Source organism: Drosophila simulans, chromosome 2L (genome assembly GCF_016746395.2).
Source record: "Drosophila simulans strain w501 chromosome 2L, Prin_Dsim_3.1, whole genome shotgun sequence".
Taxonomy (NCBI): Eukaryota; Metazoa; Arthropoda; class Insecta; order Diptera; family Drosophilidae; genus Drosophila; species Drosophila simulans.
In genome coordinates, this window is record NC_052520.2 from 19,129,896 (window position 1) to 19,153,919 (window position 24,024).

The 24,024-nt window shown below is 40.7% G+C and overlaps 4 protein-coding genes and 1 long non-coding RNA gene across 8 annotated transcripts; 4 read left to right on the forward strand and 1 right to left on the reverse strand.

The window, feature by feature from the left end:
• Window positions 1-1,322: 1,322 nt before the first annotated feature.
• On the reverse strand, window positions 1,323-20,790 carry LOC6732804 (paxillin). Of its 4 annotated transcripts, none has more exons than XM_016178078.3 (9): window positions 15,064-15,153; window positions 12,225-12,409; window positions 11,131-11,294; window positions 10,901-11,066; window positions 10,401-10,542; window positions 10,244-10,335; window positions 10,036-10,181; window positions 4,553-5,236; window positions 1,323-1,911 (listed from the first exon to the last, which is right to left on the reverse strand). In XM_016178078.3, the coding sequence occupies exons 2-9, from the start codon at window positions 12,307-12,309 to the stop codon at window positions 1,645-1,647; spliced, it is 1,746 nt and encodes a 581-aa protein (XP_016025520.1). In that variant the 5' UTR covers window positions 12,310-12,409; window positions 15,064-15,153; the 3' UTR covers window positions 1,323-1,644. The 4 variants fall into 4 exon arrangements, with proteins under 4 accessions (XP_016025520.1, XP_016025518.1, XP_016025519.1 ...); XM_016178083.3 differs by lacking the exon at window positions 1,323-1,911 and adding an exon at window positions 3,935-4,285 and having other exon boundaries at window positions 15,064-15,151; XM_016178076.3 differs by lacking the exons at window positions 12,225-12,409; window positions 15,064-15,153 and adding an exon at window positions 20,498-20,790.
• LOC123327355 lies at window positions 1,792-2,670 on the forward strand. Its single transcript, XR_006542068.1, has 2 exons — window positions 1,792-1,932; window positions 1,995-2,670. It is a non-coding gene; the product is annotated as an uncharacterized LOC123327355 (long non-coding RNA).
• LOC6732805 (C-type lectin 37Da) lies at window positions 18,098-18,858 on the forward strand. Its single transcript, XM_002079882.4, has 2 exons — window positions 18,098-18,213; window positions 18,280-18,858. Exons 1-2 carry the CDS (start codon window positions 18,123-18,125, stop codon window positions 18,747-18,749), a joined length of 561 nt encoding a protein of 186 aa, XP_002079918.1. The 5' UTR covers window positions 18,098-18,122; the 3' UTR covers window positions 18,750-18,858.
• On the forward strand, window positions 18,958-19,646 carry LOC6732806 (C-type lectin 37Da). Its single transcript, XM_002079883.4, has 2 exons — window positions 18,958-19,083; window positions 19,146-19,646. Exons 1-2 carry the CDS (start codon window positions 18,993-18,995, stop codon window positions 19,613-19,615), a joined length of 561 nt encoding a protein of 186 aa, XP_002079919.1. The 5' UTR covers window positions 18,958-18,992; the 3' UTR covers window positions 19,616-19,646.
• Window positions 19,666-20,417, forward strand: LOC6732807 (C-type lectin 37Db). Its single transcript, XM_002079884.4, has 2 exons — window positions 19,666-19,867; window positions 19,958-20,417. The coding sequence occupies exons 1-2, from the start codon at window positions 19,669-19,671 to the stop codon at window positions 20,329-20,331; spliced, it is 573 nt and encodes a 190-aa protein (XP_002079920.3). The 5' UTR covers window positions 19,666-19,668; the 3' UTR covers window positions 20,332-20,417.
• Window positions 20,791-24,024: the final 3,234 nt, after the last annotated feature.

Here is a 24,024-nt window from a genome sequence, read left to right on the forward strand (position 1 = left end):
TATTTAATGTTGGTTGTTTTAAGATTCTTAAATAATATCATAAAATATCCTTTAAATTAACTGCTGGGCGAATGGCTTAAGCCGCTTTATTGTTTTTACTTTTAGTTAAAATTAACTTCAAAAGTATTCCGGAATAAATTTAGTTAGAAAGCCATTTTTAAATCCTTTCCCGATTTAAGTAAAGCAATCCAGTTTTCCATTAAACCCAATTCTACATTTAACTTTACATTTTTTATTATTTTTGCCCCAATAAGAGTGCCCTTGTATTTGTATAACAAGCTTTTTACGGCGCCATTTGAATAGGCAACAATTAAAAACATGACTCACGACGAACAGAAATTATTGCGTGCTTTACAGTAACTCATTAATTAATTGTTTTTTGTATTATTATTTTTTAAACCTTATGGGGAATTCCAGCAACCCATTTATGTCATTTGCAGCTATTAATTCAGCACAGTTTGGCGCGCCGGCTAAGTTCAGATAGCAATACCTAAATTTGTAACATTATTAACATAAGAAAAACAGCCCCAGATAACAAATTAACAGATGGCATGAAGGTAAGTCATTGTATGCTGACAATCTTCTTAGGGACATCGGAAAATGAGGTCCCTCGGTTATCTTCTTGAAGCCTTCTTAATGGCCAAATTCTGCAATTCCTATGACGCCTCAGCCTCTTATGGTAACGACTCGAATTCAGATTCAAATTTTTGTGCAGAGTGGTGTTCCGCCCAAACCACTCGGAACCGATGTACAGTGGTTCCCATTGTATGGGAAAAGCGGCCAAATATTCTTCTAATTTTGTATTATATATTTTTTTTTTTTAATTTAGAATAATTAAAATACAAGTATATCAATGTATATAACCTAAAAAATTTTTTTGTGTTTGTTGTTATTAAATGAATGAAACAATTTCATTCAATATTGGTTGCAAAAAAAAGATTTTTCAAACAAAATTACGATTTTCGACTGATTGTTCCTATAGCAGCTATATGAATAGCATACAATTTTCGCTAAGCTCAACCTGGATATGTATACTAATTTCTTATGTAGATTTCTAAGTTTTCGTTGCAAAATACTTAAAAACAAAAAAGTTTTCCACACTTACACTTAATTTCAAAGTGATCGTTCATATGACAGCTATATGATATAGTGGTCATATAATTTTCCTACAAAAATAGGAACATTTTGTGCTACGTTTCAAGTGTCTACCTAAACTAAAAGTAAATTTGGCCGCTTTCCCCATACAATGGGAACCACTGTGCAATGTAGAGAATAGTTTAAAAAAACGAATCCGCAAAGTAGGCAATCCAAAAGACAGAAAATGGTTTCTCTTATTTATTTATCATTCGGTTCTATGGTCTTTTCATGTCGAACGAGTAGCAATATCAAAGTGACCAACATTATTGATTAGGATTAGTGTCTGCTAATTGATTACGATCGCATTCTATTATCATATCCTGTTCGGATGGCGTTAATTAAATTACTAAATTGACTCGGTTATACAAAGCACAGATGCACGGTAAGTAGGTGTACGGGTGTGTGGGTGTGTGTGTGTGGGGGGCTTGTGCGTTTTTGATTGGGTTCGTAAATCGTATAAAAAACAGTATTATATGCATAACTAGAGTTTGGCAGCTGCGAATATCTTCATCCGAATATCTTGTCGAAGCAGGTGTGGCAGTATGGCTTGTCCTTCTGCTCCTTGAAAGTGCCCTTATTCAACTGCTTTAGGCAGAAGGCGCAGACGAAGTGTTCCGGGTGGAATTTCTTGAACATGGCCGTGATGCAGCGTCCGGTGATGGGTTTGGAGCACCCGGCGCACAGGGATCCTCGCTTGGCATGGTAGTGCGTCTCGCAGTACGGCAGTCCCTCGTGATCAAAGAAGGATCCTCCCTGGAAGGGCTGTCGGCAGTCCTGTAGGTGAAAAAGTCGAAGGTAAATATTAAGTATTCTGAAAAGATATAATATTGATGACCAGATGTCGTTATGCCAAATAGTAGATGTTCGTTCTAGGAATACTCAGGGTTAATCGTTTTTAGCCAGAACTAAATAATTGATAGCTAACCAAATCATTGCCATAAACATTTTTGGGAAACGCAGTACATAAGCACTAGAAATGTTTACTGCGCCTCAAGATCACAACCGCACTGTCCTGATCTTCAGTTGTAAGTATGATTATGTGCGCTTCGGAAATATAGGAGAGGTATGAGGATGATGTATTGTGGGCCAAATGGCGGTGCAGCCTCCGTCTGGGGCTAATTACGACCATAAATTAGTTGCCATACAGCATGACGGACCAGCAAACCGATCGAGAGCCGACAACATAATATTCGCTGTGCAAAATTTTACGCCTGGCCTGAAAAACCTAATTAGAATTTAGTCGAATCGAAAAAAAGTGACGAACGGAGGACTTTGGTACCCTGGGACCTGGGGCCCACTGTTCACGGCGTCGAGCTAATTGGAAAACAAAGATTGTACATTTCAAAAACAAGATTTGGGGAATATTTAAATATGATAAATATATGAAAAAAGTGCGGCCAAGACATTTGTTTCTTGCTATTTACTTTTTTTCGGGGGGCTTTTGGAAAAACATATCAACAGCAGCAGCAGGAACAGCAACAATTGTATTCAGACAATAACATTTTGCGCACGCTTTTGGCCAGCTTCCAAAAACATGGGGCATCGGAGGTGTGGAGAGGTGGCAGGGGACAATATCATCCAACCGGCAACAGCGATCGAAACATGGAGCGAAGGATCATTGAGAACGTGATATCTGCGGCGGAAAAGCTATTTTCGGTTTTCACCACCTCATACAAATCAATCAATCCATAAACAACAGGTGCAACAATTTCCCCTTAAGCCATTTCATAATTTTCCTTTGTTGATCATATGAAAAGAAGCGCATAAGTGGGGCACGGCAACAAAAATAAGCCAAATAATCAATATCGATATGAACTAAAAATAAAAACCAAATACATATAAGGCACGAATTGGCAACACTCAATGGAGAATTTCAATTATGTGTCTTATGTATATATTTAAAGCGGATTTGCAATTCCTCATTGCAATAGCTTAGCTATTAATAGACACAAATGGTTAAAATAGTTAGCTCTATTTCAGTGAAATTGACGAATCGACTTAAATTTAGTCAGTCCAATCAATTCAATTAGCACCCGGGGGTGCCCATTAAAGACCAACAATAAACAGTGCGAATCTTATGTCCATTATGGACAGATATATAGCCGAGTGCCAGGCGAAGCATATAAATGCTGACTACAACGTCAGCAACGAAAATAGTCTAGGCTGGTAAGAATTATTGCTTTCCCTAATCGAAAATCGAATCCACAATATTGTAATTTGTTTATCAACCGGATAGAAAGCAACAAAAGTCAAGAACACACAACTGCGGAGGAGGGACAGCAACAGACACATGTGTCAAGGCCAGCAAACTGACACTGACCTTGACACGAGGTCTGGTTGGGTGGCTATGGTTGGTTCTGGGTGGGTGGATTTCGCCCGAAGGTCGCCGTCACCTTGAAAAGATGCGAACACTTTTCCACCATACCACCCACCTCCCACCTCCTGTTCTTGCTTGCTTTAGTTGGTTGTTTCTTTTGTATTTTGGTTGTGTTTTAATGTGTAATTATTAAAATTTTATTTACAAAAACAAATTACAATATTGTGGGTCATTTTCATAAATGATTTTAAATTTAAAAAGTACCTATAAACTTAGCCTACAAAAAAAGCATAGAAAAGTTCAACAAGTCGGGGGTGCAGGGTCAGGCTCAGGGACAGGGACAGGGGCGTTCAAAAAGACCATCATAGAGGGCTGCTTCTCAGGGACTCGCGACTCATGTTCACACCAGCGGCACCTGCCCCCAAACGGAGCGGGCCAGCTGGGCGAGCAAAAAGGGTTGGGAAAGGGTTATGTTGCTGCTGCTGTTGCGCCTGCCACTGATGTTGCTGTTGTTCGTGCTGTGCTGTGTTGCTCCTAGACCCGCAACGAAAATAGCCAAGACGGACGGCGGGCAGCTGTTTTGGCCGCGAGTTCTCCTCCTCATGACGCTGGTAATAAAAAAGTGGCACGCAGCTAGATACCAAAATGTATCTGAAGCCACTGCCGCCGGGTGCTATTTTCGTTTGGCTGCTGAACTTCAGCAACAAGTTTGCTGATGCTGTTGCTTGTGGATCTCTCCTACTCCTCCTCGTCGACGCCCACGCACTGTGGACAGACGGGCTTGCCCTCCATGGCGTAGAAGGACTTGCCGCGAACGGCCTTCTTGCAATCCTAAGGGGTATACGTGATCAGGATGAACGATTAAAATGGGTAATCATGGCCAAAAATAGCGAGGGGAAAGGCAAGGTTCAAATCTTAAGGCTTTGCTGGCACATTTCGATTCCGAATGGTAAATGAAGGTGTAGTCTAGAGGTGTGAAATACATATAGAGGAATCAAATGTGTCAGTGGCAAAGCCCCTGCTACTACTCCTTTCTTCAGGATGAAACGTAAATGGCATTAATTCTGGTTAGCATATCTATGTGAGAGGATAACGTACCCTGCAGACGAAGCAATCCGGATGCCACTGCGAGTTCAGCGCCGAGATGTAGTTCTCCATGATGGCGCGGTTGCAGCCGTTGCACTTCGGGGCAAACATCTCGAAGTAGTCGTTGCGGCAGTACGGCTTGCCGTCGCGCTCATGGAATCCCTCCTCGCCGAACTGCTGGCCGCACTGGGCGCAGAAGAAGTGCTCCGTGTGCCAGGTCTTGTCCAGCGCCGTGACGCACTTGTCCAGAATGGCGCCGTTGCAGTAGGCGCAGCGCGGGCTGAACAGATTGTGGTAGTCAGGCTCGCAGTAGGGGAAGCCGTCGCGCTCGAAGAAATTGCGGGTGCCCAACTCCTGGCTGCAGTGGTTGCACGTGAAGTGCTCCGGATGCCATGTCTTGCCCAGGGCTGTGATCACCTGGCCCACAATGGGCTTCTCGCAGGCATTGCAGCAGCCCTTCTGCACGGTATTGACTCCTTGGCGACTCATATTGGCCTGTAGATTGCCTAGCATAGAATCCAACTGATCCTCGCGACTGTCCTCGACGATGGTCGTCTCCTCGATCGTCTGGGTGAGATGTGCCTGCTGGCTGCCCTTGTTTGGTCTGGCGTAGTCGGTTACCGTCTGGTGCTGCACAGTGGACGAATGCTGTTGCGGATGACTGCCGTTTCCGATGCCGTTCGTTCCGTTGCTGACCTGGAATGATGGATAACGATTCCAATTAGCATGCTATATCCCCAGGATCCTGTCGCGGTGGGCTTACGTCGATGTGCTTGCCTCGACTGAATCAAAAGTTGTGCGAGCGCTAGCACAAAAACTTTTGCTTTTAGCCGCCACCGCCGCCGAACACGAAAAAAAAGAATCAAAATATCAAAAATAATGTTTCTCTTCCTCTTCGCACAGATTCTCCTGACTGAACTGTATAGCTATATGTATGGCTGTGTGTATGTGGACCTCGTTGCGCACGACGCTCTCCTCATATGCAAAGCATTTTTCTTCTACGTTGACGTAGTTTTCGTTCATTGCCAAAAATACGAAGGAACGTTTTCCGAAGAACGAACAACGAAAGGAGTGGGCGGCCAAGGGGGCTCTCTACTGCTTCTGTGCGGATCTTGTCTGTCGAGTCTCCATTTCAATATTCAATTTTTCTTTCATAAACTCTGCATTTTCATTGGGCGTGCTCGGGTTCTGCCTGCTTCGGCCTAACTAAGTAGAGACGCCTAATTGAGCGTCCTCTGTTTTGGGAAAGGGGAGGATTCGCATTGAAAAGGTGAAGTACGTATCTACTTTAATAATTAGCTAACTTTACTTTACTGCTGCCTAGTTTAATATTTCTCAATATCTTTGGATTAGCACAGCAGATTATAATTTCTTTATAAATAGTAGACGTCCTGGCTCTTTTTCTTGGTGCGTTTTGTCACTACGTGAATGATCACCCTTTATTATTTTTATTATTACACTTGGTTAGGAATTCACAAACGACAGCTTAATTCCTTAAACGCATAAAATATTCAAGATTCATTTCAAGAAACCTTCTTAAGCCTTTTTTTTTTTGATAAAAAGACATTTATTTATTAAATAGTACCGATTAAGAATTTTATAGGCAGTACATTAAAGACTTGCAATTGACATGGTGGGGAATATTTTCACATTCCTATAAATCATCGTACCTATTAAAATGTTGTATCCACATGGAATGACTCTATCACTGTGGACAGCATTCTGCGTAGTGACGAAGCGCACCATATATTGAAATATTGTAAATATGCCAAATTAAATCGACACTTCCCAAAATGTTATAGTCGCGACTGCATTCTTGTTTAATCAAGGAAACCTATGAGTTATCAAGATATATTCCCGCCCGCCCTTTCCAATGAAACTCCGCTCCTGTTTCGCCTGCCGCACAAATTTTCATTGGCTTCAGCGTCGGCGAGGTTTTCTCATTCTAATATTTTCATTGCCTATTTTAAGACCCAAATCGTACACAGCGCAGTCGAACCACCGAAATCGCCGTTTGGCATGGAGTATAAAATGAACATCGACCGGCTGGTCAACAGGATTTCCCCATAAAAAGCGCAGCCGAGTGTTCGCTCGGCACACGTTTCCAGTCGTGGCCAATGGACGGGGGAAATCGGGAAGGTGGGGAATTGAGGGATTATGAAATGGGGGACAGGAAGCTGGCACTGAGGAAATCTCGATCAATGAATGGACGGGCACGGGCAGGAGGAGGAATGGAAATGGAAATGGGCGGAAAATGGGGATACGAATGCGGTTTTGAACGCCAGATGATTGTGGCAATGAAAGCGCAAACAAAAATATAGAGAATATATCAGAGACACGCTGAAACACCCACAGCTAAATGGATCGCTTGGGTTATAGAAATGAAAGAAAATATAATAAAAAACGCTTTCGAAAATAGCCATGCAAATGATTTGCAATGAAAAACTATAGCAAAAGCGGTGTGCGCTGTGGAAAACGCGTTGACAAGTGGGTGAGGGGGGCGGTTTGGATGGGGGTGGGTGGGCGACTAACTGTGCGTTTTGGGTGTGTTCGTGTGGGTAGGAAAAGCGCCGGGAAAATCCGACGGGCCGTGTGCAATATTGTTTATATCCGAATATATTTGTATTTTATTTTTCTCCCCCGCTCTTCTCCACATGTACAGAAAAAGAACGAGGGACCAAGAGGCTTTTCTATTTTATTTTCATATTTATCATATCAACAAAAGTCACGGACACGCCTGGCCCCCCGCCCTCTGCCCCCTTTCACCAGCCCCGCGGTTGGCAGAAAATTGAAAATGATATTAAATAATTAACAGGCCCGACCGAGTATACTTTATACTTTTTGCATGCACGCCTGCCATTCGTCAATGACATTGAATTGCAATTTACTCGAAGTCTAAAGAATCCATTCACCCCCTTCCCGCACAATGTCTGCTAATTTGATTGCGACGGCCATCGAATCGATTGCCAACAAAATGAAAGAAGTGTGTAAAAATATTTTTCACTTAGTAATTAATTAATAATTAATGCAATCCGAATGCCTTGGCGACAAACTGACAATTCGCGGCATTCCCTGCCGACATCTTGCAATTTTAAGGCACATGAGGTCAAGTCTCTATATTCTAAACTTTTGGGTGTTAAAGCATTTAAAATATTCTATTCAAAATGTTAGGAAACATTTATACAGAATCGGTACTAACTGTCACATTAGGTAGTGAAATAAAGCAATAAATTACTTTGAGTTAGGCCACAAGAATTTATTCAAACACTTTGGTAGATGCTAGTAGCTAGTAACTTTTAAAGTACTGAGAAATATAGGAATAAATAGCATTCATTTGCTTTTACTGACATTTTTGAGTTACTTTCCAAAGATCGATGCATTTCATTAACGAACTGAGCCTTGACCCAAATTCATTCGTATGAAAGAAAGGAGCAGACGCATTGCAATTCATTTAACTAGATCATAAAAAACAAAACGGAAAAGTGGCGTAAAAAGGCCAAATAAATGCGAACGACATCTGCTGAAATACATCATCCGTACAGGCGTTCCGTTCGAGATGTCAGAAAGTTCTAAAAACAAATGTCGGACATGTGAAGGAAGGCGAATGGACACATCGCCATAAAAGAAAAGCAGGCTAATCCAATTGAACGGAAACAATAATTTCTTGTTTGTATATCCTGAGGAGATGTGCAGTGCATGAAAAAATTCCTTTTTTGTTTACTCGATTGCCACCCAAATTGATTGATGCCCTAATGAGGCACCGATAGAATATAAAATAAACGTGGCCATGTGTAAATGCTGGTCTGGGGAAAAACTCAAACTTAAAATGTCTTGGCGCCGTGTGCAATAAATCGTGTGACAGTCCCTCGCCATCATAATCAGACTTCATTAGTCCAATCAATTTATGTGGCCCATTAAAGTATGCCCCGAAATCCACCTTCGCATTGCGTTGGCAGATGTCAAAGTCAAGATCTTTCTCGGCTGCTCTCCGAGTTCTCGAAGGGATCTTCCTCAATGGGTAGCATGGGGATCTATGGATCGGCGGTGTCATTAGATTCGCTTGGTTGCCTTGCGTCAGACGATTTGCGTTGACAAATAGATTCATTTTATGGTCTTTATTACAATTCACAACCAAACCGAGCATTGGGGCGTCTTTTGCTAAAAATAGCAAAATACATAGTAGAAAATCAGAAGGATCTAGTGGGTGGCGGCAAGTGGGACGAAAGACTTGGACCATATGCAATTTGTTCAGGCGCTTTTATAGTGAGCGTATCCCCGCGACAGGTGAAGAAAGTGAAAACATTGGCGCACTTTACAAAATACTTTACATAATAATCTACATACAAATATTCTTGGCATGCGATTGTTAAAAAACACTATAGATTGGAAAAATAATTTTATTTAATTGTTTTCATTTCTAATAGAAAGAATATCGTTTCCAAAATAATTGACGGTGATGCCTAGTAAATTATAACAATCTTTTTGCCAATACAATATTAGAAGCCAGTAATTAAATATTTACATGTCGATATAACAAAACCTGCAAGATTGTCTCAAAAACAAAGAAGTTAAAGGTTTGAAAAGGTTTAAAATAGAACATCTTAACCCAGAGCCCAAGAGATGTACTATATTTATTGAATTTATCAGAAGGAAGAGTTCCAAACCCTATAGAGTATAAAGTATATACTTGATTATGATCACTAGCTGAGACGATCTAGCCAAGTCTGTCTGTCCGTCCGTATGAACTTCAAGATCTTTGGAACTATAAAAGCTGGAAAACTGAGATTAAGCATACAGATTTTAGTGACGCAGAGGAACACTATCGCTGTTACGCTAGCGCCCATATGCTTAGATTACTCGGGTGTTTCTTTAGGTTATAAATATTTATCTACGTTCCAAAGATGATTCAAATCGCGTTATCTGCTTGCTATAGCAATCGGTTTGCTGCTTGCAGATGGTAATCTAATAGTCGAGGCATACTTTCTTTCTTGCTCTTAAAATATAATACGGTCAAAACTTTGGAAAACAATCCATTTAATTTTTACAATTTAAACTTTAAAATCGATTTGTTTTACAGATAAACCAAGTTGAATTACTTTATTGTATAGACTCATTACAGCAGTAAAGCATTTAGTGTTTTGTAAAGTAAATATATAGCATATATTCGCTCAAAGTATACTACAATAATTGTTTCATTCATTGGACACGACATACATATATTCCTGTAGGTCATGGCATTCATATACTTTTATACACACATTAGGTTAAGTTCAGAGGAATTGACTGAACGATTCCTTTTGGAACCAAAATAAATAGAAATTATCTTTAAAAAAAAAAGCTCATGGCATACAGAAGATATCGTAGGATATCTCAGTTAGAATGATTTTGACTTTTACATACTTATATCTAAAATGTTCATATAAGAAATTGTATACAGTATATGCAGAATTTTATCAATATCCAAGCTAACAATTCTCAATGGTCAGAGGACTTACCTTGAAGTCGGAGAGTGAAGCCATCAGATCATCCAGTTCCTTGGTGGCCTGCGACGTATAGGCCTGATGCACCTGTTGTCCCGAAACAGCATGGTTGGGCGTATAAGAATCCTTCTGCTGCACAATTTGCTCCTCGACAGTGCCAACTGCAATAGGACAAACATGTTAGTCCACAATTAAATAATTGAGTTAGCTGGTAGTTACATACCTGGTCCATCTGGACCCGTCAACTTCTCCGTCTTCGTTTCCCGAACGGTAATGGTGACATGGCGTCCCGGCGTCGGAGATTTATGCGCAGATCTAAATAAATATGAGGTCAGAGTTAATACCTCCATAATCAATGATGTCTCCTTTGATCTGCTTACCCGTTAGGAACAGCATAGATGTGAGCATTGTCCAGTTCATTCAGCAGGCTGTCCACTGAAGGACGTTCTTCCACGGTGGCATAACTATTCATCGTATTGTATTTCGAGACTGGAGTACTGTAGTTGACCGGTACATCGATTTCTAAGGAGTCAACAAAAAACCAATTAATGTCATACAAGAACATTTTATATGGAGCGAATTAGATTAAGGAGTCGTTACTTAAGCAAAACATACATACTATGTTGTTACAAGACGCTTCAATGTACATAATTCTGTTTAAAATGTATTTTAGTATTTTGTGGCTAATTGAACAGTGCAATAAATTACACAAGCTAATGTACAAACCAATATTACAAAGAAACCGGTAGTTATGTACATATATACAGACAGACTAATTAACTTTCGTAACTTAGCTCAAACTACAAAATGACAAAGCGGACTGAATATGCATATGAAATTGAAATGCTGTAATCCGATATAACGTTGGAGTTTTCCTTACTCTGCAGATCCTGCAGCAAGGAGTCCAGTTCTGAGAGTCCTGTGCTTGCTCCCGCCGCCTGACGTGGCAGCGATCCCTGGTTAGCGTATCCCGGAGCCGTGGAGGAGCCATTGAAATCGTGTACTGCCGTTGGAGAGCGTGTCTCTACGCTGTAGTGCTCTTGATACTACAAAAAAGTGGAAATATTCAAATCAGTATTGATTTCAAGCAAACTATTTCAGTATACTCACCACCTGGGGCTGGGCTTTGCCCCTGAGACTTCCATAACCTGGAGTGTTGTCCACGAACTGCTGTTGCTGCAGAGGTTGATGCTTGGGCTGGACAGTTCCATATTGCGGCTGGGGCTGCTGCGGCTGGCCTGGCACACTGTTTTGCAGGTCGGCTAATAGAGCATCTATAACGAAGAAGGGTGAAACATTAATATATGCCTTTGATATTACTCAGAACTTTCAATAGGTTTCGCTTTTTAACAAATGAGTCTATCGTTTGTTCTTTTTTAAGATATGACGCTTTCTTTTTGATAACTCAACTCGACACTTAAGGCTTAAATCGTTTTATTTTGTGACTCGTGCTTGTATAACACATTAAATTTTGAGGAACCAATACCCAGATTATCGTAATCCCCATAGTTGGCCATGGCACTTCTTCCGCTATGTCGCAGGTATTTTCTATTTAAATTCCAAACTTGAAGCACCTGTCACTGCACACCTCTGACGCATAGTCCGTTGTTAACTAAACGGAGATCCGACTCCGTTGCCTTCGTTTGCTGGCACATATCTCCAGCAAAAGTTTCTGATAACATTTTGTTTGTTTTCTTTTGTCTTGAGCGATATCGCACAATACCTACAATTGCTAAATAGGTCTTCATTCTGGTTTGTGTCTAGGGTAGATTGAAATTGAGCGAAGGGAAAAGCTTGTTTTGAGTTTAAGGAAAGATCCATTTATGAAGTTAGAATGATAATGGCATAGTCCTAATAAGATTCTGTAGTTTCCGCTTAATCTTGACGTCCATGCGAACAGACTAATGTCTAAATGGAGGCAGCTAGTGATTACGTTTATGAGTTGAAATAGTTTTGTAGGGTCGAAAAAATTTCATTCTACATGTTATTCCATTCTTAAATGTTATAAGGACACTTGATTAACTTATATTAAAAAATTATGATAATTCTGTTTTGAACCACCTGTTTGTCTGTTTTGAAACACCTGCCCAATGAGCAGCTGCACTTGAACTTGACCCGTAGCCCCCGTCGAATTACACCTTCAGCGACATCATTATTAACCCTTTATCGCCCACACGCCATTTGCTCCCATTGAACAAACTTACCCAGACGTCTCTCGAACTCGCCCACTTTGAAACAGTCGCTGAGGGGCGAACTGTGGAACGACGATGATATCAGTTTTGAAGACATTTCACGCACTAAATTTGGCCAGAATCGATGGAATCGAAATGTATTGCTCGATTGTCACTTGTTTGCCGATATGCAAATATTTTTTCGTTTGTCTGGACCACTATAAACGGTAGTTAAGTTAAATATTTTTACCGGCACAGCAGCAGCAACAACAACAGCCGAACCGAAAGTTCAGTTGCCAACTGACCAAATTAAAGCACCGAAAACTCAATCAACTCGGGGCCAAACAAAGTCAGGCCAAAAGACACCCACACTGCAGCCCAAAACTAGCGAAACACCGAGTATGAGGGTGATTATATACATATATATATATCTTTATATACATATATAGCACATACATAGTTGGAGAGCGGGGGAACTAACATCTACACACAATTTTTGATTCAGTTTAGGTGGGACGAACTTGTCGAACGGGCTAAAAATCGCACCAAGTCAAGAAATATCGCATCTACACGATGCCATAGTATCTTTCAGTGTGTTCGTGTTTCTTTAATGTACGTCCCATGAAAACATATTTGATCAAAATAATGTTGTTTGCATTCCTCTCGCCTCTAATTTAGTCAAGATCAATAGGGGGAAGGGAAGTGGCTAAGTAAACATGATAATAGCGCATGAAAAATCGAGAAAAACGTCAATAATTTGAAAGAAGGGATGTTCTACAGAGAAAAATAAAAGCATTAATCATAATAGCACTTTAGAATTTGTATCTACATTAAGCCAATAAAATGGAAACTATTATAAAATATTTAGTTATGTTTAAACATAATAAAAATTAACACAAATTAAATTAAAATGTTAAAAGAACTAATGAATCAATATATAATCCTTTTATTAGTATAACAACTTGGAGTACACAGATCTTTAAAAGGCTTATTTATGTATATACTAAATCTCAAATAGTTTTTCTTTGATTTTGAAGTTGGTTTCTTGTAGTGCGTGCAGAAAGCATTAGATTGAGGGTGCTTAAGCTGGCTTTGAGGCGTGCCGAAAGTATCTGTTGGATGTCTCGTATCATCCGCTGTCATACAATCGCACTTAACGCCATTTACTTGACCCACCCACAGCAACAAAAACAAGCCAAAAAAAAAGAAGGAAAACGAAAGAACACTAAAACAGCAGGAAGACATGACAGCAGGCGATTAAGCTATAAGGCCACCAAATAAATCAAACAAATTTCGAACATTTCGCCCGAGAGTTCAAAAGTCGGGGGAAAGAGTCGGAAAAGGCACACCTGTAACTGGGCCAATGCCAAAAGCTAGAACAAGAAAATCGAGTGGAAACTCAGCCACAGTGTGCCTTCTATCGCTCAAATTATGAGCTTTTCTTTTCTACACATATGTACATATATATGAAAAGGAAAATAAGGTGTGACGCGATTCGTTCGTTTTGGCAAGCGAATTCATAACACGTTCGTATGAAAGTGATCAAGAGGCGATATGCTCGAATTTATATTCGAAAACATTTGCATTATTGGGCTAGAATCGGCCAAATTATTTCGCAATATCTTTAAAAATAGTCCAAAACCGAGAGATCGAACATGTGGTTGACGAGCAAATCACTCGAGGCACAGGCACCAGGCACCAGGCACCATATGTGGGTCTCCGTACTCCCACTTCCATGACTTTCCCGCTCGGATCAGACGGGGGGATCGTCTATATATAGGACAGGGCAGGGTTATCAGAACGTCACGCTCCACTGGGTCAACGGGTAAGGAGGGCCGACAAAGAAGACGAATGGGATTTTCAAATTTATGGTGCCCGAAACGGAAATGATTCTTTTTAAATCGCAAGAACACACAAGCAAACAAATATTTAAGATCGGTTAAAGATCGCTGATTTATTGTGATAACACGGTGATGCATTTCAGGCGAGAAAATACTTCAAATAACTCAAAATTCTACATCAAAATTAAAGCAAATATTGCAATCAATTAGGTGAATATGAGAACATAAATATTGGTTTGGAAAAACTACTTTTTAAGAGATTTTTTCTATTTCTTAAGACTCGAAATTAAGTTAATTTGATCTAAACACAAGCATTTGATATATATGTATTAATTGAAACAGTTTGTGACTCAAGAGTGAATCAAGAGTTTGGTAGCAATGTTCGCTTTAATTAGTTGTTTTTAGCGAGAGGGTACTGTAGTGTTTCCTCTGGGTGCCAGAATATATGCGTTCAATAAGCCACTTGATTGCTCCACGAGGAGATATTTCATCAAGAGCACATTTCACAAATTAGTTTCGAGGAATGCAATTGGCAGAAGCTACTGACTTGATTAAAATGCAATTAAAATCAATTAACAAGCAGTAGTTGACTGCAAGAGGTTTTTATGGCGGAGTTGCACTCAAACTCGGTTTTCAGCGAAGTGAAGGTGGGAGGGTGTGGCACGGGGAGGGGAGGGAGGCAGCTGCACATGACAGCTGTTGAAATTTTGCAATTGACAACTTGATGCAGCGAAGGAGCGAGCGGGAGAGGAGATGCAGAGAGCGTGGGTGAGAGAGGCGGATAAATCACGCGAATTCGAATTGTTGCTGTTGTTGTTTCCTTGTTGACATTGTTACATATCCACGCATGTATGTGTGTTGGTTTTGTTTAGCTCGTTTTGGGAGCACTTTCGATTTTCATTTTGGCGGGTTGTTTGCGGTTTTTGGTTTGTTGTTGTATTGCTGATATTGCTGATCGATTGCGGCTGCCTTAATTAAATTCCCGCACACACACACACACCCGCACACCCGCGCAAAGACTTCACACATACGAGGCGCAGCAGCAGCAGCAGCACACAAATTATTTTCGCTCGGCAAAATCTTAAAATCAACTGAACAAGAAGATCGACAACAAATTCCGTCGAAGCTGAAGCTGCGCGAAAGCGGTGGAAAAAAGCTTTTGCGACGAAGATTTGAGATTTTCTCTCTTGAGTGTTTTTCTTTGCGTTGTGTTCTCTTAAAAGAAAGAGAAAGAGTTAAAGAACTGTATTATTTGAACAGCTGATTGTTGATTCTTGTAATAAGATCACAAAAATAACATGAAGCTACCTTGCAATTATAATTATTATTAAAAGTTAAGTCAATAATATTAAAATAGGAAAGCGCTTCTTGAAAAGGAAGAGTTAGTGGTAATTGTGTTTGTTTTCTGACTTACACCTTGTAGTAAACTCCGAAATGTAGAAACATTAAATCGATACATATATAAAAAATCTGCGATCAAACAAAACATCAAATATACAGTTAACTTTCCCTTTCCGCAAGTGCAAATTGAAGTGCAAGTGCAAAATGACAATGTCTTTCGTTACTATTTTCCGCCATTTAGTGGATTTAGTAGAGGCTGGTCAGTTCTTCGAGTCGCACCCAAAAGCGTTATATACAAACGGAACTTATGTGCCCCAAACATACTTCGTAAACAATGGTTTATATCATTTAATTTGAATTATAATCATAACCAGAATAAATACCACATTTCACTTCACATTATATATTGACGATGAAGAGAATTATACTCCGATCATCGAATGAACCTAATACTATATGCACCATAATATTAATATCTCCTTAAAAGTTACCACAAAATCGATAAAAATTTCTTGGAATTTCAGAAAATATATTTTTCCAAGCACAGGTGTTGAGTAATTATTGCCGTTTGTTGTTGTTGTTGCGTGAGTTAGTGTGTCACACAAGTGGTGGCGCCACCTGGCGTCTGCCTTTCGCTCTTGCCTTTTTACTCATTTCCCGAGTGTTTTGCCGGTTTTTTTTGTTTCACTAAATGAATGAATCACTTGACTTTGAAAAGAAAACTAAAATTAGTATTTGTATAACAACAGCAACAGCAACACATAGTCACAAATTGTTATGGCTTTTGTTCAGAATTAAGTGTTTTGTTTTATTCTCTTTGATTTGCTTCGCTTTGATGGCGATTGGCGGTTGTGCGATGCTTTTGCACAATTGATTATTTTGGTTCAAAGATATTAAAAGGTTAACAATGTAAGAGTTTCCTTATTGGTACAATCAATAATACAAAAAATAATTAGGTGGCCCCGACCTGTGACAACTCAAAGGCATAAAAACGGGTTCTGCTTTATCGATAAGCTCTCAACAGCGTTGTATACCCCTTTGTTATTTGACCAACCCAGCTTCCTCGGTATCCGTAAGGCCCACTTTATAAGATAAGCCGCCAATGTAATCAATCAATCGGATCTCAGATGCCCTGAGGTTACCGCCACGGCAATTAGAATATCTTGCGTAATGCCAACCTAAACAGGTGTATACTGTCATATTGAACACTACGAGACGAAACTGTAATTGCAATTATATATGAGATCAAATAATACGAATATCAGCCTAGAACTTGATATACACATTAATAAATACAAAGCTTACATTAAACACTATATGTACATAACAAAATAGATATCAGATCAGAAATAAGCTAAAATGAATGGTAAATGGAATTGAAAATGTTCTTTACAACCAAATCGATTTTTTCTATATCTTTTCTTCCACAGCTCTGCAGATATGTGCCACCTTATCGTTGCGAAACGCACGTTATTCTCACGGATTGTGCTTGTATCTGTTGCCAAAGTGTCGTGTCTGGCAATAAATAGAACACGAGTCGATTGGAAACCACTGACGCCCACCGACGCTACTTGGATTGGCTGCCGACTTAATGGGAACAATGATCTAATGATCTAATGATCCAATGATCCAATGAATGAAACGCGTAGTAAGGTCAGCGACTACCAGTCTACAGATTGTAGAATGAAACCCACGCCGCAAAACCCGAGAGACTGAGGCTTACCGATTTTCATGTTTGCACTCAGTTAGTTCACTTGCTAAACAAATCCGATGAAGACCGCACAACGTCACACTGCAAACTGAATGGGGAATATTCAAATCGTGTGCTGACAACTGGAGAATACGATGCGAGTGCAATAGAAGGTGTTAGGCTGGGTGCAATTAACATTACTCCAGCCAGATGTAAACAGACATGCTATGTAAATACACTGCACGAAAATACGGGGAGGTGTTTCGGCGAGCATAATGAATAAAAAATAGAAGCTTATAAGCTCCTATTATACATTGTTTTTAACTTTGCTTTGGGTTTTGCCAGTTACATTTTTCTTGTTACTTTAACACGCACAACATATTTTTCTGAGTGCATAAATGTATAGACAGTAAAATCCTCGGGGCAATACTCTCGGAAATGTAAAAGTTAGCAACAAAATGCTAAATTTGTTTACCTTACATGCTATGCACTTGTATACACTGTCTACTTGATTGCGTCATCTGCTGGGTGTTTGGAGAGCCATTGCTTACATAATATACTTTAATGGCGATTTCCTATGATGCCTCATGTTTTGAAATGCTCGTGTTTTCGATGAAATGTACCATTTTTGGAGTTCCAAGTTGGAACTTCCAACATTTTTATTGATCAACGCCGAGAAGACAACATCTCCTAAAAGAACTCGTTTCATTTGCAAATGAGATCCGAAAAGTATGCTACACTTTCAAAACTTTAATGTCTACGATCGATAGAGCAAATTAAAATCATGGTTAAACTTTATAATTAGTCAGATAGTACTTTAGCATTTCGAGAAGAAGGGAATTATAATTTGGTATGTGGTACGTTCTGTATTTGTTTTAATGAGCAACAAAAACCCAGAAACACTCTTTTGCAAGCCTTTTTTCAATGCCACCGAAAAACAAATAGAGCGAGCGGAATAAAATGAATGCCTCAAAAAATTAGCAATTTTAATCAGAATTCTAGGGGATTTCAAGTCCCATAAAGCCCAGAGCCTCTGCGCGAAAACCAGAGACCTCCGAAATGCTGAAGCTCGCGGTTCTACTAATTACATTGCTGGTCATAGCAAAAACTGGATGGACTCGCGAAAAGTTCTCCATACAAGTACACGAAGGTAACTATACCTATGGTATATCGAAGGTATGTGATAAGTGAATGTCCTCCTTACATTTGTCACAAGGAAATACTTTTGGTGCGCTCATCAAGGCGGAACCCTTCACCAAAATCAACGATGGATACTACTTCTTTGGCACGGAGTCCGTGAACTGGTACGAGGCCTACGAGAAGTGCCGCGAATTGAACTCTGAGCTGGTGACATTCGAAACGGACCAGGAGTTCGATGCCGTCACGGCTTTCCTGACGGCCAACGGATCACGGCTGAATTACTGGACATCGGGAAACGATCTGGCCAAGACTGGCAGCTACAGGTGGTTCACCAGTGGCCAGCGAATTAGTTCGCTCAGGTGGGCAAGGAATCAGCCGGACAATGCTGGGCAGAAGGAGCACTGCATCCACCTGGGCTACATCTACACGGACTCAAAGAAGTTCGAGCTGAACGATCGACCCTGCTCCCAGGATGCTAACAGTTTGTTTAAGTACATATGCGAAGCTCCCGAAATGGAAACCATTTCCATCGTGGTGTGGAAGTAGAGTGCTTCACAAACCTATTCCATTTCAGATGGTTGACTATTTAGTTTTGCAATAAGGGGGAAACACCTGAATACTTTTTTCTTGAGCAGCCATATAATAAAGATAATAGCTCACAAATCAAAGTTGTTTTATTTCCTTAAGATAACCACTAAGCAAACCGTAAACTTATCTCGCACTTCTGCAAATATATCATTGGGTATAAAAGGCGGTTATACTTGTTACATTCTATGAGTAATAGGAAAAATGCTGAAGACAGTGGTTCAACTTATCCTTGTTGTCGCCGGCTTTGCACCAGGATTCTCCTACGACAAATACACCAGCCACATACAAAATGGTAGGATGTCATTTACATTCAAAGAAACGTGATTATATCCTGATCATGCTCAACCTTTCAAGGAAACCCGTACAACTTGACCGTTGACATGACTCCCTTCATCAAGATCAACGGAAGCTACTATGTTTTTGGACAGTCCAGGGTCAATTGGTATGTCGCCTATGAGGACTGCCGCAGGCTTCAATCCGAACTGGTGACCTTCGAAACAGCCGAGGAGTTTGACGCCATTACCGCGTTCTTGAATGCCCGAGGAGATCGCTCCGAGCACTGGACCTCCGGCAATGACTTGGGCAAAACCGGCACCCACTACTGGTTCTCCAATGCCCAACTCGTGACCATCAAGCGTTGGGCGCCCAAGCAACCAGACAATGCTGGCGGCAGGGAGCATTGCATACACCTGGGCTACATCTACAACTACTCAACGGAGTTCCAACTGAACGATCGACCCTGCCACGACGACGCGAGTAGCTTGTTTAAGTACATTTGTGAGGCTCCAAAGCAGGAAACTATATCTATTGTTGTTTGGAAGTAGAGTATGTGCCAATATACCACAGAATGATGAATGTTCCTATTTATTGCTCTACTATGTCACATATTGTAAGTGCTATAAAAGCCTTTAACTATCATGGCGTTATCAGCCATGGCTATCTGACCAACTCAAGCGATTTCCAAACTCTTAGTCAGTTGCGAACTGAAGCTCGAGGAATGATGATCAAACTACTCCTGCTGTTCCTGGTATGCTGGAGTGCGCTTCCCTTGGAGGCATCTCCCTTGGGTAAGCGATGTAAGTACTATAGTTATTACTAAAACTTATAGAAATATCTGATATTTGCAAGGAGATATATCTTATATCGTTACCCATGATTCTTATTAGATAACCTAGAAATCGATGGAAAGAAGTACTATATTTCTTTGGCAAAGACCAACTGGTTCGAGGCAAGCAACCACTGCCGTCAGAATGGCGGATTTCTTCTCAATTTGGAGAGCAGGGAGGAACTGGAGCTCCTTAGCCCCCACCTCCATCCAGCCTACAGCTATTGGCTATCCATCAATGACCTCGGCGAACGGGGCGCATACGTGTCGGAGGCCACTGGTCTAGAGGCTCCATTTCTTAACTGGTCCGCCGGAGAGCCGGACAACAGCACTGGCCACGATCGGTGCGTGGAGCTCTGGTTGTCGACATCCTCCTTCCAGATGAACGACCTCGCATGCTATAGTCCCGTCGCCTTCATTTGCCAGCTTAACTAGTATCAAAATCTGGACTTCAAAACAACTTGTTTTCTAATTGGTTGAAATTATAAAGCTGCCATTTTTCTAAACTAGCAGATACTAAAGGGTTGGACTTATATTGTGGTATGCACTTTTAAATATTTCATGGTAAGTGTTGGGGTATACTTATATGATATATACTTACATCCTGGCAGGATACCCTTGCTGCGAGCCGTGCGATAGGGTTGCCTAGCACCCGGATCGATCTTCCCGTACATTGTTCTATCCATGGTGGCGAACGAGATTCACTTGCTTTTCGCACTGATTTGATTGAAACGTTAATGATTAATCGAGAATATGTTAAGTGACATTTTATGTTCCCCAAGCAGCTCAGCAGGTTTGGCTGACTATGTTGCACTGCGCCACCGGCAAAATGTTTTATTTGAATTATTTATAAGCGCATTTTTATTTTTGGCCTTTCGGGGCTCTCGACGACGGATTTGTCGTTTTTGTTTGCGTTGGGTTAGCCTGTCAGAGAGTGGATATTGTAGTTGTCGTCGTCGAAGTTGTCGTTGTCTTCGCCCGTCCATCAGAGCTTTGCCCCAGTCCACAAAAAAATAAAAAAAATCGAAAGAAACTAGTTCCCTGCCCCCGTGGAAGTCCAAGTGACTTAATGTTGGAAATTGTTGTCTGGGGAGTGCTTTGCCTCTCCTCTATTAATTGACTGAGACTGACAAAATACTGCATTAAAAGATTAAAGGGATGTGGCGAGGTGAAAGATCGGCGATCAAAGCTGCATATATGATGAAGAGCTCTGAGAGACACGAAATATATCTACTGGTAATGTAAACATATTCTGTCAGTTCATCATGCTTCAAACTTAAAATTGATTATAACCTAAGTCAATGAAAGTCCACTGTCAAATAAGTCAAAAGATTAAGTGATTACTCTACTTAAGATGCAGCTCAATCTAAACGTAACTAAAGATCAAAAAGATAGAGAAGTCAAAAGTGGTTCTTTATAGAGTAATCACTGAAGATGCACCTCAATCTAACCGTATCTAAAGATCAAAAAGCACAAACAAGAGCGATAAATCAGACCAATGGACACCAAAAAATTGGGAGCGACTCTGACTTCCTAATCGCAAAGTGCGTGGGTGAATCCCAATAGATGATCTATGCAACTAACTCAATTTACGATGGCCTGTAGATTTAGTTGAGCCAAACGGTCTATAAAGACAGATTTATGGAACCATAAAAATACCAAAACGAACATGCAGGCCACATTTTAGATTTTCGTTCCAAACAAATAACGACACATTGGAAAAAGGTAAAAAATAATAAACATAAATTCACCGACCAACACAAAGCGAGTCGGGCCAAAAATCGAGAAGGGAACGGGGAATCAAGGTTGCCAAATTACGTCAACACCAATGATCGCCAACTAAAAATATCCAAAAGAAAAATAAAAAAAAAAACATTTCTAGCAAATCAAAGGCGACGTTTCGTCGTCTAACGAAGGGAGGCTAAACTGGGAAAATCGGGCGAAATTAATTGAAAATACGAGAGATTTCCGCAGATCGTTGCCAAAAGGAAGGGCAAATAGGAAAAAAAATCACACTTTCCTTCCAGGTCTTGGCTATATCCAAGTCCAAATCCAAATCCATTTACCTCCACACCTGAGGCATTACTCAGTCCATTTGGGAATGACGTCGGGCCGAAATTGTTCTCGAGTATATTCAAAAGTCAAAGGCACGATCTCGTGTTTATTTCGCAGGAAATTCCTAGCGATCTCAATATAAATATTTTATTAGTAAGTAGATAAAATGTGTGTGAATGCGAGTGTTGACCTTGCCGAAGGCGCTAAGGTGAAAACGCAATGCGTGGCCAAACGGAAAAGTGTGGGTGATACCGATCTCTCCACCGGTTAGTGGCCTTTAGCCGGGTCTTTCAATAAACTTGGCCAATTTATGCCGCTGTAAACTGTGCGTGCTTTTCACATTCCACTTCTGTAATAGTTGCGGGAAAAAGCGACGAGCTATCGCCCACTGACATTTGGGGTCTTGATAAGATATAGTCCCTATATTGGGTCAGCAGATTAAAGGCTTTTCTGGAATTAAATATCAAAGCCTTTCGATTGGCTCAATGTAAGCTTAATTGGTTATATTTATCGATTGCAAACAATCGATTATTTGTGAGCAATGAATCTACCCCAAATGTTTTAATTGCACATCAACTCGCTGGCAACAATTAACGATTTCGAAATCTATCGAAGCCACTCATCTTTCTCTGGCAATCGAAACAACACACTCTAATTGAATTCTTATGGCTGGGCGATAAGAATCTTGTTTCCAGTTGGAAGAACAGAAACAAGGAACAAAACACTGAGCAAACGAAAATCGAACTCAAACCTGTCGATGAACTCACTGCACTATGAATTGCGAAGATGGAGATTCCAGAGGTGCTAAGTAGTTGGGGCTTAAAACGAGCTTTGAAACCCAAATAATCCAGAGATCAGTGATCTGTAGATACTTAGTTAGAGGTCTCAGATCGCGCAGGGCGAGACAAAGACAGCAGCTGTCTGGTCGTAAACAAATGGCATCCACTGAGCGTATCTGCGAGATACAAAATATTGGGGGGAAAACGAAAAGGAAAACGAAAGCGATTCTCGTAAGTGCAGAACGCAAGAACAACAAAATATTCATTTGTGTGCACTATGTCAGCCCAGTTTACATCATTCTCCAGCATTTCCATCTGCTGTCGTAACTCGAGATACTTTTGCGTGGGGAAGGGGAAGGAAGTTACCCACCCCCTGCCCCCACTTGTGAGAATGCACTTGGCTTCGATTGCTTGAAATATGTGAAAAATGTCATAATTTTAATAGATTAAGTGGGCACATTTTAATTGCTTTTGCTGCCTGCTTTGTTATGTTCGTTTGGCTATTTCGGGCATTTCCCTCCAGAAAAACACAGAAATACCGAATTAATTTCCATCTCAACACCCACGATTTTAATCCGTTCGCGGCCCCGAGGCGAAAATTAATGGGGCTAACCAAAATTCTATGCTCTGCCAGATCTGGGCAAATAAGTCATATATTCGAATGTCTTGTCCGTTGATAATTAGTTCCATAATTAGTGGAAATGCTAATGAAATTGAAATGTTTTGCGAGCAACGCGCCGAAAAGATTTGCCAAGAGTTAGTGGAATCTTAAGGCGAGTGACACGGATCCATAAATCTTGGCCAGCTTATTATATTATATTATTTTTTTTAGCTAACTGCTTCTGGCATTCCTGCTTTATCGTTTATCTTGGTGCTAGATATCTCATGATGTTTGTCAACTTTTTTGCTGCAGAAGTAAACAATTTCCCACGCTCCAACTTGCCACTAACACGATTCCACTGATTTTTCATCAACTTTTTCCCGCCGTTAAACACTTTTCGGTTGCCTTTTGTTTTGATTTGGCTTTGTTTCTTATATATTCTATCGCGTTATCTGTGCATTTTTGCCTGCACCTTTGGCAGTGTGTTGTCACATATTCTATATATTAATCCCAGAGATCGTAGGACGCCGTTGCGAGACCGCAATCGAGAGACTCCGACACACACGCGCTGCGCTCGCGATTCAGTAAAAGCGTCGCAATCGACTGAAATCCAAAGGGGGGACCCGATGCTCGGGTTCCACTAGACGAGCGCTCCTACTCTCGCGGCTGCTCTTGGAGAGCGTGGGAGCAAGA

Excerpts from the sequence above, each read along its gene's own strand:
- LOC6732805 (XM_002079882.4), top strand. The coding sequence starts at position 18,123 with ATGCTGAAGCTCGCGGTTCTACTAATTACATTGCTGGTCATAGCAAAA. Across the intron at positions 18,214-18,279 it reads CTCCATACAAGTACACGAAG|GAAATACTTTTGGTGCGCTC; the intron begins GTAACTATACCT and ends ATTTGTCACAAG.
- LOC6732806 (XM_002079883.4), top strand. The coding sequence starts at position 18,993 with ATGCTGAAGACAGTGGTTCAACTTATCCTTGTTGTCGCCGGCTTTGCA. Across the intron at positions 19,084-19,145 it reads CACCAGCCACATACAAAATG|GAAACCCGTACAACTTGACC; the intron begins GTAGGATGTCAT and ends CAACCTTTCAAG.
- LOC6732807 (XM_002079884.4), top strand. The coding sequence starts at position 19,669 with ATGTCACATATTGTAAGTGCTATAAAAGCCTTTAACTATCATGGCGTT. Across the intron at positions 19,868-19,957 it reads ATCTCCCTTGGGTAAGCGAT|ATAACCTAGAAATCGATGGA; the intron begins GTAAGTACTATA and ends GATTCTTATTAG.
- LOC6732804 (XM_016178076.3), bottom strand. The coding sequence starts at position 20,582 with ATGGATAGAACAATGTACGGGAAGATCGATCCGGGTGCTAGGCAACCC. Across the intron at positions 10,336-10,400 it reads ATCTATGCTGTTCCTAACGG|ATCTGCGCATAAATCTCCGA; the intron begins GTAAGCAGATCA and ends ATATTTATTTAG. Across the intron at positions 10,182-10,243 it reads GACGGGTCCAGATGGACCAG|TTGGCACTGTCGAGGAGCAA; the intron begins GTATGTAACTAC and ends GTCCTATTGCAG.